This window comes from Acomys russatus, chromosome 24 (assembly GCF_903995435.1).
Source record: "Acomys russatus chromosome 24, mAcoRus1.1, whole genome shotgun sequence".
Lineage (NCBI taxonomy): Eukaryota > Metazoa > Chordata > Mammalia > Rodentia > Muridae > Acomys > Acomys russatus.
The window spans coordinates 45,570,555-45,585,952 of NC_067160.1; the positions used below are offsets into that span (position 1 = coordinate 45,570,555).

General features: G+C 51.1%; 1 protein-coding gene across 2 annotated transcripts in view; it reads right to left on the reverse strand.

The window, feature by feature from the left end:
* Lhx2 (LIM homeobox 2) overlaps positions 1–15,398 on the reverse strand; it is a 30,857-nt gene that overhangs the window by 12,868 nt on the left and 2,591 nt on the right. The window contains exons 1-3 of one of the 2 annotated variants that reach the window (XM_051166571.1): positions 5,818–6,530; positions 4,208–4,410; positions 2,865–3,268 (exon numbers count right to left, since the gene is read on the reverse strand). In XM_051166571.1, the coding sequence (XP_051022528.1) occupies positions 2,865–3,268; positions 4,208–4,410; positions 5,818–5,937 (727 nt within the window). In that variant the 5' untranslated portion in view covers positions 5,938–6,530. Of the gene's footprint in view, positions 1–2,864; positions 3,269–4,207; positions 4,411–5,817; positions 6,531–15,398 lie in introns of those variants that run through there. The other variant, XM_051166572.1, reaches the window with a different exon arrangement.

Here is a 15,398-nt window from a genome sequence, read left to right on the forward strand (position 1 = left end):
CCGCAGAGGAGGCGCTGGTGCCCAGACCCCCCTCACTTGCGCCCCTAAAGCCCGGGGCCGTGTAGGGATTCCCCAAGATCAGGTCTGGGGAGGAGCAAGGGCTGAGAGGAGGGGAGGACCAGGGCTTTCTCCCCCCCCCTTTTTTTCCTCTCAATTAGGCCGATTCAATGGAGCTAAAGAGCTCGTAAAATCATGAATAATTTACTCGTGATCTGTTATTAACCCATCGGGTTTCGAGCTCTTGTCGCTGGGACTGAACCTGTAATCAAATCTGACTTCGCCTCATTTTACTAAAGACGAGACTGTAGGTTCAATTGTCTAAATAATGGATTGGAATCAAATCAGTAATTACGCCGCCAGGCACACACACACACACACACACACACACACACACACACACACACACACACACACACACACACACACACACACACACACACACACACACACACACACGGGGAGGCCGTGTCGGTAGCCGATCTGCTGGTGACTCCCGCAGCTGTGGCGCGCAAACAGCGCCGCAAAGTGCACGCCCGAGGCCCCTCGAGGGTCTCAGCACGGGTCATCAGCCCCAGGCTGACCAGCAGCCCTGCTCTGGGTTCAGGGGGATTTGTGTCCCGCCTCTGGGGCTAGGGAGGGGGGCAGCGCGCCAAGACTAGAGGGGCCTTGGGAGGAGGGCGGCCACGGCTCCCGCCCCGGAAGAACTTTCCGACCTTTCGACCCCAAGCCTGGGTCGCCCTTCCATAAGCCCCGGGCCCGGGGGCTCCCCCCACTCCCTGTTCCCCTTCGCACCAAGCGTCCAGCTCCACCTCCCTCCGCAGGACAGTCCCCCGGAGCGCGGGTTTCAAAGTGTCCTTAGGTCTGGCCCCTGGGTACAGGGCGCTTAACCAAGCAAACTGGTGTCCGCGCAATCAGAAAAACGAGTTCCCCTTCCACGCGCACTTGCCTGCACACACAGCCCACAGCCTCACCCTACTGATCCCACTTTCCAACCCCAGCTGCCCCACGACCCACACTGCAGCCATTTCTCTCCTGCCAGCGCCGGGAGACGAGAGAGGGGGCGACAGAAAGACATAGGAAAGCCCGGCTGGGCCCCGCAAGCAAAATAGAGAGTCACCCTTTCTTCCCAACTTGGTCCCGGGAGCCCCACAGCTACTGTGAGCCGCACAGCCACTGCCTGTGGGCCCGAGCGCCGCCGCCGCCGTTCCTCCCAAGACTGAGGAGTCCAGGCGGGCCAAGGCCGAGACCCGCGCGCAAGAGGAGCAGACAAACTGAGAAACACAGAGGCGAAAAGAAAAGAATAGAAAGGACGGAAATAAAAGAGGGGGGAGGGGGCAAAGAGAAAAATGAGGTAGCAGAGGGGCCCCTCCGGAACTCAGCTACCGGCCACATCTTCTCGCTGCCTCCTGGAAAGGACAAGGCTGAGCAACAAAAAGCAAAAATAAATCTTGAAACCCCTCACTCTGTTTTTTGCACAATCACAAACCAGGTGGCAGCCTGGTGTGTCCAAGGAAACATCAGACCACTCCCCACACACCAGATACTCTGGAGTAGAGAGAGACCTCCTCCTCATTCTTAGGGAAGCTGACCCACCTGATAAACAGAGGCCACTTGGTTTGAGGAGGGAGAAACGGGCCTGGACCGGATCTACTTTTAATTTTAAGGCTAGTGCGTGATGAGGGTGTGAGCTCTAAAGAATGGTATCTATAATACTTTCGACAAATTTTAAATCGCCGAGCCAAGCACCACTTTTCCTTTTATGCAACCCGGGGTTGCATTTCCCCGCTCCCTAATCGATCACAGGATCCTCTATCCAGCTATTTCGTTGGAGCGGAAAAAAAAAAAAAAGGACCCTCTCCACTTGCCCCTATTTCCTTCCCTAAGCAGTTCAGACTATTTAAAATCCTAACACCCTGGCTTTTCCTTCACTACCACAGCCGATCAACAGCCCTGGGTTTGTTTTGGTTTTGCGCGCGGGGGCACACACACACACACACACACACACACACACACACACACACAGACAGAGTCTTATGATTTCGACTGAGAGGAAAAGGAGAAAGAAAAAACTCTGAGCATCGGATTTGTTGCTACAAACTTGAGAGGGAAAATAACTGCATGTCCTAAACCTTTCCTTGGCCTGCAGATGTTGTTGGGCCTCAGAACCTCCGCAACTGTCCAGAGCCAGGATGGTGCTGGAGTGCAAAAGATCCTCTCTGGAAAGGCCCAAACTTCAAAGAAATACGAATCGAGACCCCCACAACCCCCTGTGAGGACTCGCCTGCCTCAGTCTCTTTGCCGAGAGCTGCTTGCTAGGAGGGGAAGGAAAGCCTAGGAGACCTGGCCGTTCCGGGTGTCGAAGGATCCGGCTGGACAGAAGGACCCATAGCCCTTGCTAGTAACAGCTCCAAGCCTGACGCCCTAGGAACATTCCATACAACCAGGCTGCAAGCCAAACCCAACGGTGTTCTCGGCCACGGCCACGACTAGCATTTTCTCTTGGGACCCTCGCCGCCTAGAGCTATCTCCCTACCCTCAGCCACTCAGCCTGTTTGGTGTCGGCGCCGCTTCCTTGCTCTCTTTCCCCGCACTTTCTGTACAGCAAAGCGGGTGAGGCAAACCAAAGGTGTCTCAAAAAACAAAACAAAACAAAACAAAACAATTTCTATATGACAAGGCCCTGCACCTGGATCGCCAATGAACTAATGCATCAACCGAAGGAGCATCGACTGGAAGCTAGAGAACTGAAGTCCTTTCAATCAGGCACCCTAGTGCGTAGGGCCTGGAAAGCCCGGGGCCAGAGTGCCTACTGTACACCAAGCACAACGCGCTGGGGCCAAGGCTTCAGACGGTCTTGCACTCACCGGCATTGTAGGCTGCCAGATCCGCCCCTGGTCCCGGACTCTTGCGTTTTCTTGGCCTCCCCTTCTGCACAGTGCCCACGCCGTTGTAGTAGGGAAGACCCAGCGGGTTAGCCCCGGCTGAGCCCAATCCTGCACTCTTAGCCGCTGCGGCTGCCGCGGCCGCCGCCGCCACGTCGGCATGGTTAAAGTGTGCCGGGTATTCGCCCTGCAGCAGTGCCTCGAAGTGCAAGCGGCAATAGACCAGGCTGTCCTTCATGCCGAAGTGGTCACCAGTCGTTAGCATCTTGTTACACGTGGTGCACGTGAAGCAGTTGAGGTGGTATACTAAGTCCCGAGCGCGCATCACCATCTCTGAGGCCGAGATGCCCAGGTGGCAGCGGGCACAGCGCTGCACAGAGAACCGCCTGTAGGGACCATGGAGGGAGGGGCTGTGGAGACAAATGGTTGGGTACTCCCCCCCACCATATCCCTATACTCCTCCTCCAGGTATTGCTGTTGGGGGTGGGGGGAAATATCCCCTCCTCAAGATGGACCCCCTGAACTTGGCTGAGAAGATTTGTAGAGAGGGAACTAGATTTCAAGCCAGGCCTGGCCCTATCTGAAATATTTCCCTTCACCATTTTCACACCCACAAGAGATTCTACTTTATTCAGATCTGAGCAAGTCTTAGGAAAGACTTTACTTACAATGGGGAGAAACTCCCTCACTTACCCCTTCCTCAACCTTCGCCCCTGCCCTCCAGACCAGCACCTGGGAATCCTACACACTGCTGTAATTTGGAAGAAACGGAGATGGGGAAAGAGAGAAATAGAGACAGAGACACACAGAGAGGATCCATAAATAGGCCCTAACCCTAAACTGGGGAAAAGAAAGAGGACCTTGGCTCTTACTCTTTAACCCTGGCCAACTTTAACTACCACCTCCACCCCCCAAGGACCCAGAACTGCTAGGCTATCCCAGCTCCCCCTCCAACTTGGTTTCACATCAGACATCAGACAAGCTGCCAGAGGTTTGGAGTGTCTATTTCTATCCCTTCTGGTTGAGTCAAGAAAGTTCAAAGGGGATAGAAGAGTGAAGAACTCCCCCCACACACACCCAAGCTGAGTTTTTACACACCCTAAACTCAGAGGACGGGGTAAAATCAGCTTTTCTGTTCCTATAGTTCATGATTGTTTCCAAGAGTGCCCCAAATTGATAATTTAGAAAAATTGTCACCAAGTTTTTGGTGAGTGCTGGCTTGGGGAAAGGTCTACTTTACAGAAACCTCTACTGGGAGTGAAAGCAAAGGAGGAGGAAGGTGCGGGTCCCCCCGAAGTTCAGCGGGGGGTCTGGGTGGGATCTACCTGTAGTAGTCTTCTTTGCAGTAGATGCTGCCGTCCTTGCTGAAGCAGGTGAGTTCGGACTCCAGGTTGAGCTTGCATTCACAGCACTTGAGGCAGCGCATGTGCCACTGCTTGTCTACGGCCAGCAGGTAGTAGCGGTCGGAGATCTTGCCCCCACAGCCAGCACACAACGCAGCTCGGTCACTGCTGATGGACGGCATGGTCTACAAAAGAAAGAAGACGGAAGAACGCTGTTAAGATACAGCCTACAGCTGTGCTCCCAGCAAGAAAACCGGCCCTGAGCTCCTTCTCTGGCCCTGGCTAGCCTTGAAATTTGCCTGGAGGATGGCCTGGCAGGGCAGCCCATTTTCTCCATCTAACAGGCCCAAGCTACACAGCTCAACTCCAGGCAAGCAATGAGCCAAGCCGAAGCCCCAGTTTCCAGTTCTAAGTTGTTCTCAGGCTTTGGGTCTCCCTATTCCTACCCTCCCACTCTTGGGACAGCGGGGGGCGGGGGGGGGGGCTCTTCCAAGGGAGTTCCACAAACTGTTGATTAAAAGTGCTGGGCCGCAGGAAAGAGCTAAGGGGTAAAGTAAGGCGAGTATTAAAAGTCTCGCTCCACACACACTCCTCTTCAGAGAAGCAGCAGAGTTCCTGGCCCCAAGCCTCAGTAGTCTCTTGATCCTTAGACCAAAGAAAGGTTCAGCTCAGGGCAGGTCCAGCAACTTCTGGCTCCTCTGCCACATCAGCTGGGTCCCTGGTTGAATCTTGAGAGAAGATTAAGTGGGATATAGGGCGACCTTCCAAGAGGGTGCAAGACAGGCCCAATCCGAATTTTTTTTCCCTAAGCAAACAGAGGAGCGGAGGTTTATCCAGAAAGAAGGGTTCAGGGGAAACTGGCAAACATTGAGCTATGCTCTCGCTGTAGAAAGGAGAAGCTTGAGCTAGGCTTCCCACCTCCTTGGTCTCTAAAGGTCACTCTGCAGCCTCTGCTTAGGCAGCGTCTGCTAGTCTGGCCCCGGGGGAGGCTATTTGGGGCCCGGGACGGCGGAGCCAGGTACAGAGAACCTAATGGAGTCTCCTTTCGCAGAAGCCAGGCCGGAGCCTGAACTCCGAACCTGGCCAGTTAGGAGCACGGGTCACAGTCAACGAAAAGCGCTGGCCCAGAAATCACAGGGTCCTGAAACTGAGCTAGGGAGAGAGCTCGACTGCCAGGAGACTGAAAGCAACTCAAACCAGCTACAGCCACAGGGCTCCCATCGGTTCTCCCTTTTCCCCGAGGCGCCGGCGGCAGCGGCAGCGCCAGCTGCTGAGTGGTGCAGAGTCAGGACTGTGGACCCGGAGCACCAGGCACAGGGAGAAGTGAGTGGCCTCAAGCTTCCACTTCTAGAACAACGTTCCCCTCCACCCTCGCGGTCCAGAACTGGGTTTCAATTTTGACTCCCTCCTCTGCTCTAGCAACCCGGTTTCCCCAGAGCCTGGCGCCCCGGGCCTCGCACTCTGCCGGAGGGTTTTCCTAGCCTTGGTCTTGTGCGTCTCGCAAGACTCTCCCCAAAGTTCGGGGAGCAGAGGCGCTGTCCGGCTCGGCCAGGTCCCAGCGCTCAGCCCCAACTCCACAGCCGCGCGCCTACCGTCTCCGTGTCGCCGCGATCGATGGCGGAGCTGATGGCCGGAGCCTCGCTCTTGGCCCTGCGGTCCATCTCGTCGATGACCCCGTGCACCTCGGGGCCCGACAGACTGTGGAACAGCATCGCGGCGGGACTGGGGACGCGGCTGCCCCGAGGAAGGGCTTGTCCCCCGCCTTAGCTGCCGGGTGCTCCCGGAGTTAACCGGCCCAGTGCATCGCCACCGAGGCCCCGGCCCCGCCCGAGCTCGGCTGCGCCCCCAGGCCGGGCTCCGGGCCCCGGGTACCCGCGGGCCAGGACGCCTCCCGCCGAGGCGTGGGGGCAGCTACATCGCGGGGCGCCTGGGCAGCGGCGCCGAAGCCAGGGTCACAAGGGCAGGGGTTGCGGTGGGGGCGGGAGACCAGGGCAGAGGTCGGCGCCCGCTGCGGGCGCTTTCACGCCGCGGGCATCGCTCTCTAGGCTCTGGCGCCCAGGGCGCAAATCAGGGGCGCAAACTCTGCCCTAGGCGGCGGCGACTGCAGTCAGGGTTCACCCAGGAACAGCTAGGTGCCCGCGGCGGCCCAGATGCCTTGACGTCTCTTTCCCCCCCTACCCCCTGGGGTGTGTTCTCAACCAAAGGCGAACTGGAGTAGGGGTCTCTGCGAAGCCTGCGAGCTGAGCCGAGCCACCCGGAGAATTGAAGAGGAGGAGGAGGAAGAGGAGGAGGAGGCGGAGGTGGAGGAGGAGAAAAAGGAGGAGGAGGAGGAGCAGAATGGGAGGAGGGGCCGCCGGCCGCGGGCCCAGCCGCGCGCAAAGCTACCCAAGCGCGCGCCGAGCTTAGCCTCGGCTCCGCAGTCCGCGCCAGCGCAAGCCTCCGCGCCTTTTCTACAGCCGCGCCTGACATCACGTCCTGCCGCCGTGCCATTGGCCGCCCGGCGCCCCAGGCCTTGGCAGCGCGTGCTCCGGGAAGGCGGGAGACCCAGAGGGAGGGGAGAGGCTAGAGGAGGAGTGGAACGGAGAGGGGAGGTGGTAGGAGCTAGTGGGCGAGGCTGGAGAAGGAGGCGGGAGGGAGGGAGAAGGGAGAGCGCGGGGTTTGGAGTTTCTAAGCTGCGAACAGTTTCCTGTGTTCCTTCAGGAAGGAAAATTAAACCTTTCCTGCCGACTCTATCCTAAGAAAACGCTGCCAAAGGATGCTTGATGAGGTCTCCATCCTTCTCTTTGGCCTCTGGCAAGGATGGGCAGAGAAGACAGTCTGAGAGTACAGTTTCAAGAGCCTTCAGTTGCTTCCCGCCCAGCTTGGCTTTGGTCTGAGGCGCTGCTCTAAGCTCCGCTCTGCGGCGCTGGGTTCCTGGGGACCAAGGGTAAGAGCCACAGGAGCAATGACTTCTTCGGGTAGAGGTCCGGGCAGCATATCCTCTCTCCAAGCGAGCTAGGAACTGTACTGTGTGTTGCTCCTGGATTTCCCCAAGCCTCTCCAGTCTGGAAGCACATCTTTACGGACTCAGAAAAAGAAGCAAGAAGTCCACAGCTCTCCCATCACGTGCAATGTGATCCCAAGAGAATGACTCAACCTCCTTTACACAGTTTGACTTTCTCAATGGGAAAGAAGAAGGCCCCCTGCTTTAAGGTGTTTGGGTGTGATAAAAGAAAGAAATAGAAAATGACTGGAGCATAGTAGGCACTCAGCGATTTCGCTCCCTCTTTTTCCTTTACTATTCAAAACCTTCTCACTCACATTCTTCTCCTATGGGACACTCCATTCCACCACCACCAGCACACACACACACACATACATACATACATACATACACACACACACACACACACACACACACACACACACTTCCCCAAGCGCCTTATCTGGATCCACCCAGCCACCTGGTTGCGCAAGCACTAACAATAACAGGGCCTGCCCAGCAAATCCCAACTGCCATCCCTGAATCTTTTGGCTGAAGCCAGGGCAATGGCCAGGTGTCTGGTGAAACAGGGATTGGGGAGTCAAAAAGGAATTTGGGGTAAAAAGGAAAAAAGGGCAAGTCAGTTGCTCAAATCCCTTTTCTGGGTTCATTTTACAAGTTGCTTTCATTCCATGTTATAGGGAGTGGAAAACGTAGTCTGAAATGTCGGTCTGCTTGCCTGGCACAATCAAAGGGAAGCCAGGACCTCTGCAGTTTATCTCACAGGGCATATAATTGAGGTAGCATGTAGTCATGTTTTCCACATACTGTACAAAACTTGTGCACATAAATATGTGTTACACTTATGGTGCCTACGCTTGTGTCCATGGGTGAAAATGCTCATGCTCATCTCTTTTGGCAAAAGTACAGCCAGTATGTGTAGTACATCTTTGTTGGCAAAACCATAGCCTGCATTAACGGACTAACGGACAGGTGCACATCATACCCAAGGGGCCATCTGAACACCCAGCACCAACATGTGTGTCCTCAGGCAAGCCTTCTTAATCTTCTGTGAGCTCCTATCAATCATATTTGCAAAAATTCTTCCAGTTGTACATTTGTGTGTATACACTGCTTTTGTAAAGGTGCCCTAACTCGAGAGAAAGGCCATCACTCCAAAACCAGGAATGTGCATGTTCATACAGACAGTATCTGCATAGTCACTGACCCACAGTCAACTCTAGGAATATACAGACACACTATACTGGGGTATCGGGACATTTTTTCCCCCTAAAGAAAGTAGGAAATTAAAAATTAAGTCTGGCAACCTACAGGTTTGAGACGGAAGTTGATGTGGAAGTGCCGGACACTTTTTGTAGCAATCCTGAGGTATACGCCCTTGATGCTGGCTGGACTCAAGGGGCTGCCTTAGGAGCTGGGGAAGGGGTACTCGGTGGTTCTTGTTAAAAGCTACCCAGGGGACAGGAAACCCTACCCATAAAGAGATATTAACTATTCGGTACCCATTTCTCTGACCAGCAGTACCATCCATTCTTGGCCTGAACTCTCCATTGGGATTCCCCACCCCAGGGCGCTTCTCTATTTATCCGTTGCTTTTGGCTGGGAGGCTATGAAGTCCATTAGAAGCTCAAGCCTATTTCCTGCCGCGGGGCGGCATCTGGGCACCCAGGCCCTGGGTTCAGAGGCCGCTAACTTTGCTAATCATGAGGGACATCGTGTAATGGCTTTGCCCTGTCCTGGGAGACTAAGCAAGGTGAGGAACAGGCTGTAAACACAAATCCTGACACGTGAGTGACATTTACACAGTACAAGGAGTCGCAGCGGAGGGAAAGGCAGGGGGTGGGGTGGGGTGGAAATCAGGCTAAGACAGGTAACTGGAACATTCATAAACGTCTGGAAGGGCGGCCCCTCGACTCCCTCTCCCGGCCAGGGGTAAAGCATCCTCAGCTCCCTGTATCCTGCGTTTTGTGGAAGGTGACAGGTGAACGGGATTCAGGTCTGGCCACTGTCGCCTCTGCCTACCTCTCCACCATCTGCTTCCCTGCAGACTAGCAGACCCGGCGCATAATGAGGTAGCAGCCTCCAGCCGGCCACCGTGACTAACTCAGAACAAAAGCGCTCCTCCACGCCTTCTCCAACAAAAGGGCCACCAGCCCGGGCGCTCCCCGAAGGCTGCGGGGCTCCCGGCTGCCGGCTGCGGAGATACAGCGCGCAAACTTCCCTGGGCTCCCCGGGCTGGCGGCGCCACCAGGCTGGGGCCACAGAGGGAGGAAACATCCTGCGCAGGGAAAAAAGTAAGGCCAGGCCGAGGAGGGGAGAGGGGGAGGAGGACGCGAGGCGCAGCGGAACCAGGGTGATTGATCTGCACGCTGTTACCGGCTCTCTGTCCCGTTATTAGAGACGGCCAAAGCAGGGCCACGCAAATACCCTCGGAATCGCCAACTAATTGACGCTGCAGGCAACTATTTCATTGTGCGCGCTGGTTTTATGTCTTCATAGCCGGTGATTGACAAGGTGTAATTAGTCATCTCACTCGGTGATAAACATGGGCACCCTCCTCCCGCGGCATCAGGCCGAGTGTACCAGCAGAGAAAGCGATAGTTGACGCTGATATACCATTACATCAAAATGAAGACGTTCAGAAGTGTGTGTTTGCTGTGACGCTCTCGTGGTTTATTTCTCAAATACGGCACCAACAGATTTACTTGATTTGCAAGTTAACTACAACATTAACTGGTTTTATTTATTTTGCCTCTTTCCTTCCTCTTCCTAGGCAGGGATGTTACTCTTGGAGTAAGTGAAGACAGTTTGCTTTTTGACAAGCGAACAAGCGGGCGCCCAGATTTCTGCAGCCTTGGAGTCTCCCCCGGAGGGAAAGACAGATAGAACAAACCTCGGACTGGGGAGCCGTCCCGGAAGGGCTCTGCGCCTGGGAACCGCCCTACCCCTTGGCTCCAGACTCTTCTGCCTGGGGCTCCCGGGCTTGGTACTACTAAAGGATTGCCTCAAATTCTGAAAATGAAGCTGGGGTTTAGGGTTCCGGAAAACTCTCGAATAACAACTGTGGGGGGAGAAAGAGGCTATGCCAACACTTTTTCCTGGTCTCCCAGCAGAAAGGACTGTTTTTAAGCTGTTGGCTTGGCTTGCAGTCACAGAGCCAGTGGCCCGCCACTCTTGCTCCTGTCCCCTGTGTAAAGCCTAACTTCTCTGGGCTTGCTTGTACCATTCAGCACATTATATTCCTTCCTTACTAAAGTGGGTCTTGCTCAGGAACATTCTCTCTCTCTCTCTCTCTCTCTCTCTCTCTCTCTCTCTCTCTCTCTCTCTCCCTCCCTCCCTCTCCCTCCCTCTCTGTCATTTTAAGTGGGAGGAGGCCTGATCTGTTTTGAGAGCACCAACTAAACAAAGCCACCAGCATCTGAAAATCCGTTACCAGGTTACCCCATGTGCCCCCCAAGAGACCCTATTGGGGACCGCTTCCTGCACTTTTGCTTTCTTTTTAACCCCTTTTTCTTTCTTGTAGAGCAGAGAAATGAAAAGATGATTTCCCCTACCAGGCAAAGGAATGTGGGGAGGAGGTAGCACCAGGAAAAGGTGGAGTGGGGGTCATAGGGATGGTAGAGGAGCCCTACATCTTCAGTGAGAACTGTCCTCCATCCCTAGGCTTGCGGGCCTTATTCAGGAATGGGCGTAGGGTGGGGGCTGCTGTATATTGATGGGAGAGGTTGTCTGCAGCAGCAAACGTGCTCAGGCAAGGCTCTTTTACTATGAAATCTGTTCATTGTTTGGGTCATACCATACAGAAATCTGCTGATTACTAGTATTGACAATATAAGTCAGTGGGACCCTCATTATTTCCGAAGGGAGCCCCATGTCTGTGACACTAGGACAGAGAAATGGCTTGGCTCCTGGCAAGCAGAAAGGAGCCCAGTTCCTCCTCCTCTTCTCCCCGCAGCAATCTGAAAAATTCTAGGGGGGGAAATGCCTCCCTGGGCGTCAACTGAGAAGGTTGGGGAACTAACCAGGGCTCCCTTGCGCGCGCTCTCTCTCTCTCTCTCTCTCTCTCTCTCTCTCTCTCTCTCTCTCTCTCTCTCTCTCTCTCTCTCCCTCTCTCTTTCTCTCTTCCCCCCCACCCCGTGTTAAACGCACTGAACTTAAAATGAAACACGAAGTGTGAATTTCAGGTTTGAACATGATGCATCGGGAAATGTGAGGGTTGGCAGCCCTTTCCTCTTCCCTACCTTTCGGTAGCACGTATTAATATTGTATTAAATGTTATGAGAAAGTAAGGGTTGTGGAGAGGAATGAATGTGCTCAGATGCAATTTTGTCAAGGTTTTTATCTGTGATTATGGTTCCAGATGTAGGAACTCCCTGAGGAGGGACATGAGGGGCTGCTGGCATGTGACATGTGTTTTAAGGTGTTTGGCAGTGTTTCTCAAAGTGGTGACAAAATGTTCAATTTTATTACAGGGAATTGGTAAAAGAAATATGAATTCTAGGTCAGAGATTATTCACCTTCAGCAAAAAAACGATTTACCATTATTGATTAGGGTGTGGAAAGTTTGTATCTGGGCCCTCCTCAAATCACATTGCCAACAATATAAATCTGTCAGATCAAATTATTCTTAAAGAACAATTGCAGCAAAATACACAATAGCTAATTGCATTATCTTCTGCCTCCCTCCAGCTAATTTCCACAAAAAGGTATACACTGCTCAGGAACAAAAAGGAAAGTGAACATTTCAACAAGAGGCCTTGTATTTCATGTGCTACAATTATATCTTGTACCTAGAGGGTCAGTTTTTTTTTTTTTTTTAATTTAGTCTAGAATAACAGGCATTCCTTAAAAGGACATTTTGCTAACCCCTATTTTCAGTCTTTCAGGTTGAAGAGAACAATAAAATTTCTCACACAAGGAACTGTATTTGCTTAAATGAGTATCAATGATTCTGTAGGAGGAAGTAGAGATAGTGGTGATGGGGGAGGAAGTGGATAAGCCACCAGGTGGCTGACATCTCTCCCAATTCCATGCACTTAATACTGGGAAATTTTCTCTACCAGCCTTTATTCAAAAGCCTCTCAGAATTCAAGACACCCTAAATTCTATCATGAACACAAGTTTCTCTAATAAATCTTTTTTCTGAGCTTCACATACACCAACATTAATAGATTGGGGTGCCCAGCTATGGCTCGCCAGCCTGTAGGTGGATTTGGTAACTATTTCCATAGAACAGAAAGAGGTTTTGCCTCAAGGTTCTGAGTTTAGTTTCTCCCTGGATCCCCTATCAAAGGCCACAGACTGCCCACTTATTGACACTACTGCTGCTGTACAGGCATCACATACCTAGTGCATCATTTGACCCCAACCTTTCTGTAGCTGATGAGAGGGGCACTGTGTTGTGCTTTCCAGCTTTGAGATGGGCTTGCCATCACAGATTGTGCTAGGTTTCAACCCAAACTGCACTTTCTTGGGGATCGAGAAACTTCCTCTCTTTAGTGCAGGTCCAGGTACTTTTCCAACTTCACAACCACTAGCAGTGAGTTTGGGAGAGAAAATAGCCAACATGACTATCATCTTATGCAGAGCTCTTAGCAAGAGCTTTCCACATCCCAGCCCAACTTTCTTCTGGTCTGATTAGCAAATCTTTATTGCTGTCCAGGGAAGTTGCCATTGTCTCTTTAGGTGAGAAATGAGTCATTTCCCACAGATGCTTTGGCTGAAGCGCAGCCCCTAGGCACCCCCCTCCCCCAACATTTTTTTTTATTCTTTCATCAATTAAAACAACTAATGTCCCATTGATTATCTTTGCATGAATGGAAATCATTAGAACCCTTGCAGGTATATGGGAAATTCTGTTTGCTTAAGTGTTCACACTTTGATTTCCTATAGACTCATTTTTTTCAAGCATAAAGTGATTCAAACAAAACAAAAACAAAAATAAAATCTCTGACACTTTGCAATGAAATATGAAAATCAGTTTTCAATTAGCTTGTGGGGATCTCTGGTAGGAAGATATATGCAGACTACCCTGTTCTAGCACTGAAGTTGACCCTCTGATAAAGGGACTCTAGATAGTTAAGACACATTAATAGGTCGGCAGGCTCAGGTTTTTAATATGTGCTTGTTTAGAGTCAGATGAGGTCATCCAAACCACCTCAAAAGTGAATAAGAAAAAGAAGAGGAGGAGGAGGAGGAAGAAGAAGAAGAAGAGGAAGAGGAAGAGGAAGAGGAAGAAGAAATAGTAGTAGTTGTTGTCTCTTTGAAACTTCCCATCAGTTGACTGGTTCAGCTTACATCCATTTCTGGGGGCAGCCATAATTAGTGATCTATTTTGCATTTACTCTCTTTACAAGCAGTACATTACCCACTCTTCCCATGCTTATTAAACAGTGCCACCTGCACCAGACTCAACAAAGCTCTTCCATCAGTCAGGCCCAGCTAAGGGTCCCAGACCATTTATTACCATTAACTAAAGCCCGGCTGAATAGGTGATGATGAGTAAAAGCAGCTTCTACGAATTGTTTATGAAAATCTTCTAAGAAAAAAAAGTTATGAATTCCTCAAATTGTCATCTTTTATAAACCTGTTTCATGTTCTCTATATACTAATTTAGGCAGCAATTAGCAAGTTGTTTAATTAATCCACTATCCTTTGCATGTCACCAAGGTGCCTCTAGCACAAACATTCATAGGTACTAGCCAATGCGGTCAATATTTTGTCACCCAAAGCCTCTGAAGCTGACCACCTTGATAGCCCCAATGGTATAAAAAGGATCTGAAGAGCCCAAGACTAGGCTAAGAAGCAAAGGACAGTTTCCAGGAAACCAGCCATGATAGTCTGAATCCAGAGAGAGAGAGAGGCAGAAGAACTTGAGGCAGAAGCAGAGAAGGGAGAGGCAGAAAATGAATCTGCATACACATCAGTGGCTAAAGAAAGGCACAGGAAGTTTCTAGGAAACATGGGACCATTTCTGACATTCAGCTATGTTCTAACAAACTCGACTTTCCAAAGCTGATGATTTACACATCTTTAAGGGCCTCGAACCTCACTGTGGCTTGTTCTTTTAAAAGCTTCCTGCTTTGTTCCAAATACTGCTTATCGTTGGCATTGTCAACAGCTCTGCATCTGGGAGAGATTAATTAAGTGATAGGTCAGACACAATGAGGTGAAAGGGCATGTCCACCCAATCAGAGCTGATTCATCCATTTCAGGGTGGATCAACTTTTTTTTTTTCTGGAGGTTGGGGGAGGCCAATTTTGGTTCTATCCCAAGGGGGGATTTGTCAATAGGGGTATCTGAGTTCCTCTGGTGAATGTACATAGCTGAAAAGGAATGTTTTGCAGATTAAAGAAAAAAAGATTTAAAAATCTACACACTGTTTTTTTAAGGTATGAAAACAAATCCCAACTATCAATCCTGTCTGTATGCTTAAGTTTTACAACCTGGGTGAGAGCTGATTTTCCTGAATGTGAGTCTCTTACAAAATAGCTAATTGGATGGTTATAAATAAGATTGATAGATAATAAAAAATTTTTAAAATTAATTTTCACTCCCTTCTCCTCTCTCTGGGTGCTTGACTCCTTCCTCCCAAGTCCACTTTTTAATTTCTAGAAGGTAAAGTGAAAGAAAGACATAGGAAAGGGAGTCAGAGAGGAAGAGAGTGGGAATGAAAGAAGAAAAGGGGGGGGTGGTGATGTTTGTAGGTGTCATGGACTGAATTCTAGACCAATTAGAGATTATCTTTAAATCTCTATCCTCCACCCCCTCCACACCTTTCTAAATAGATCTTTAGATTAATGAGAAATTAGTTAATTGGGGAAAGCCATGTGGACAGTTAGCTTGGTTCCTAGGCAGAAGGGGTGGAGGACTTTAGATTCTACCCCCAGAAATGGCTTTCTCCCTTATCTTCAGCAGTGAATCAGCATGGGTCAAAATTGGCTGCAAAATTGTGTGTGTGTGTGTGTGTGTGTGTGTGTGAGAGAGAGAGAGAGAGAGAGAGAGAGAGAGAGAGAGAGAGAGAGAGAGAGAAGGATGGACAGAAGGATAGATATAAACTCTGAGCCTAAGAACAAGGCTGAGTCAAGTAAAGTAATTGTTCTGGGTAGACTCCAAATAAGATATTTGCAATATTTTTACTTTGTTCTTGGACATGTCTGCTAACGAAATTTCCATTTTCTAAAGCCTTCC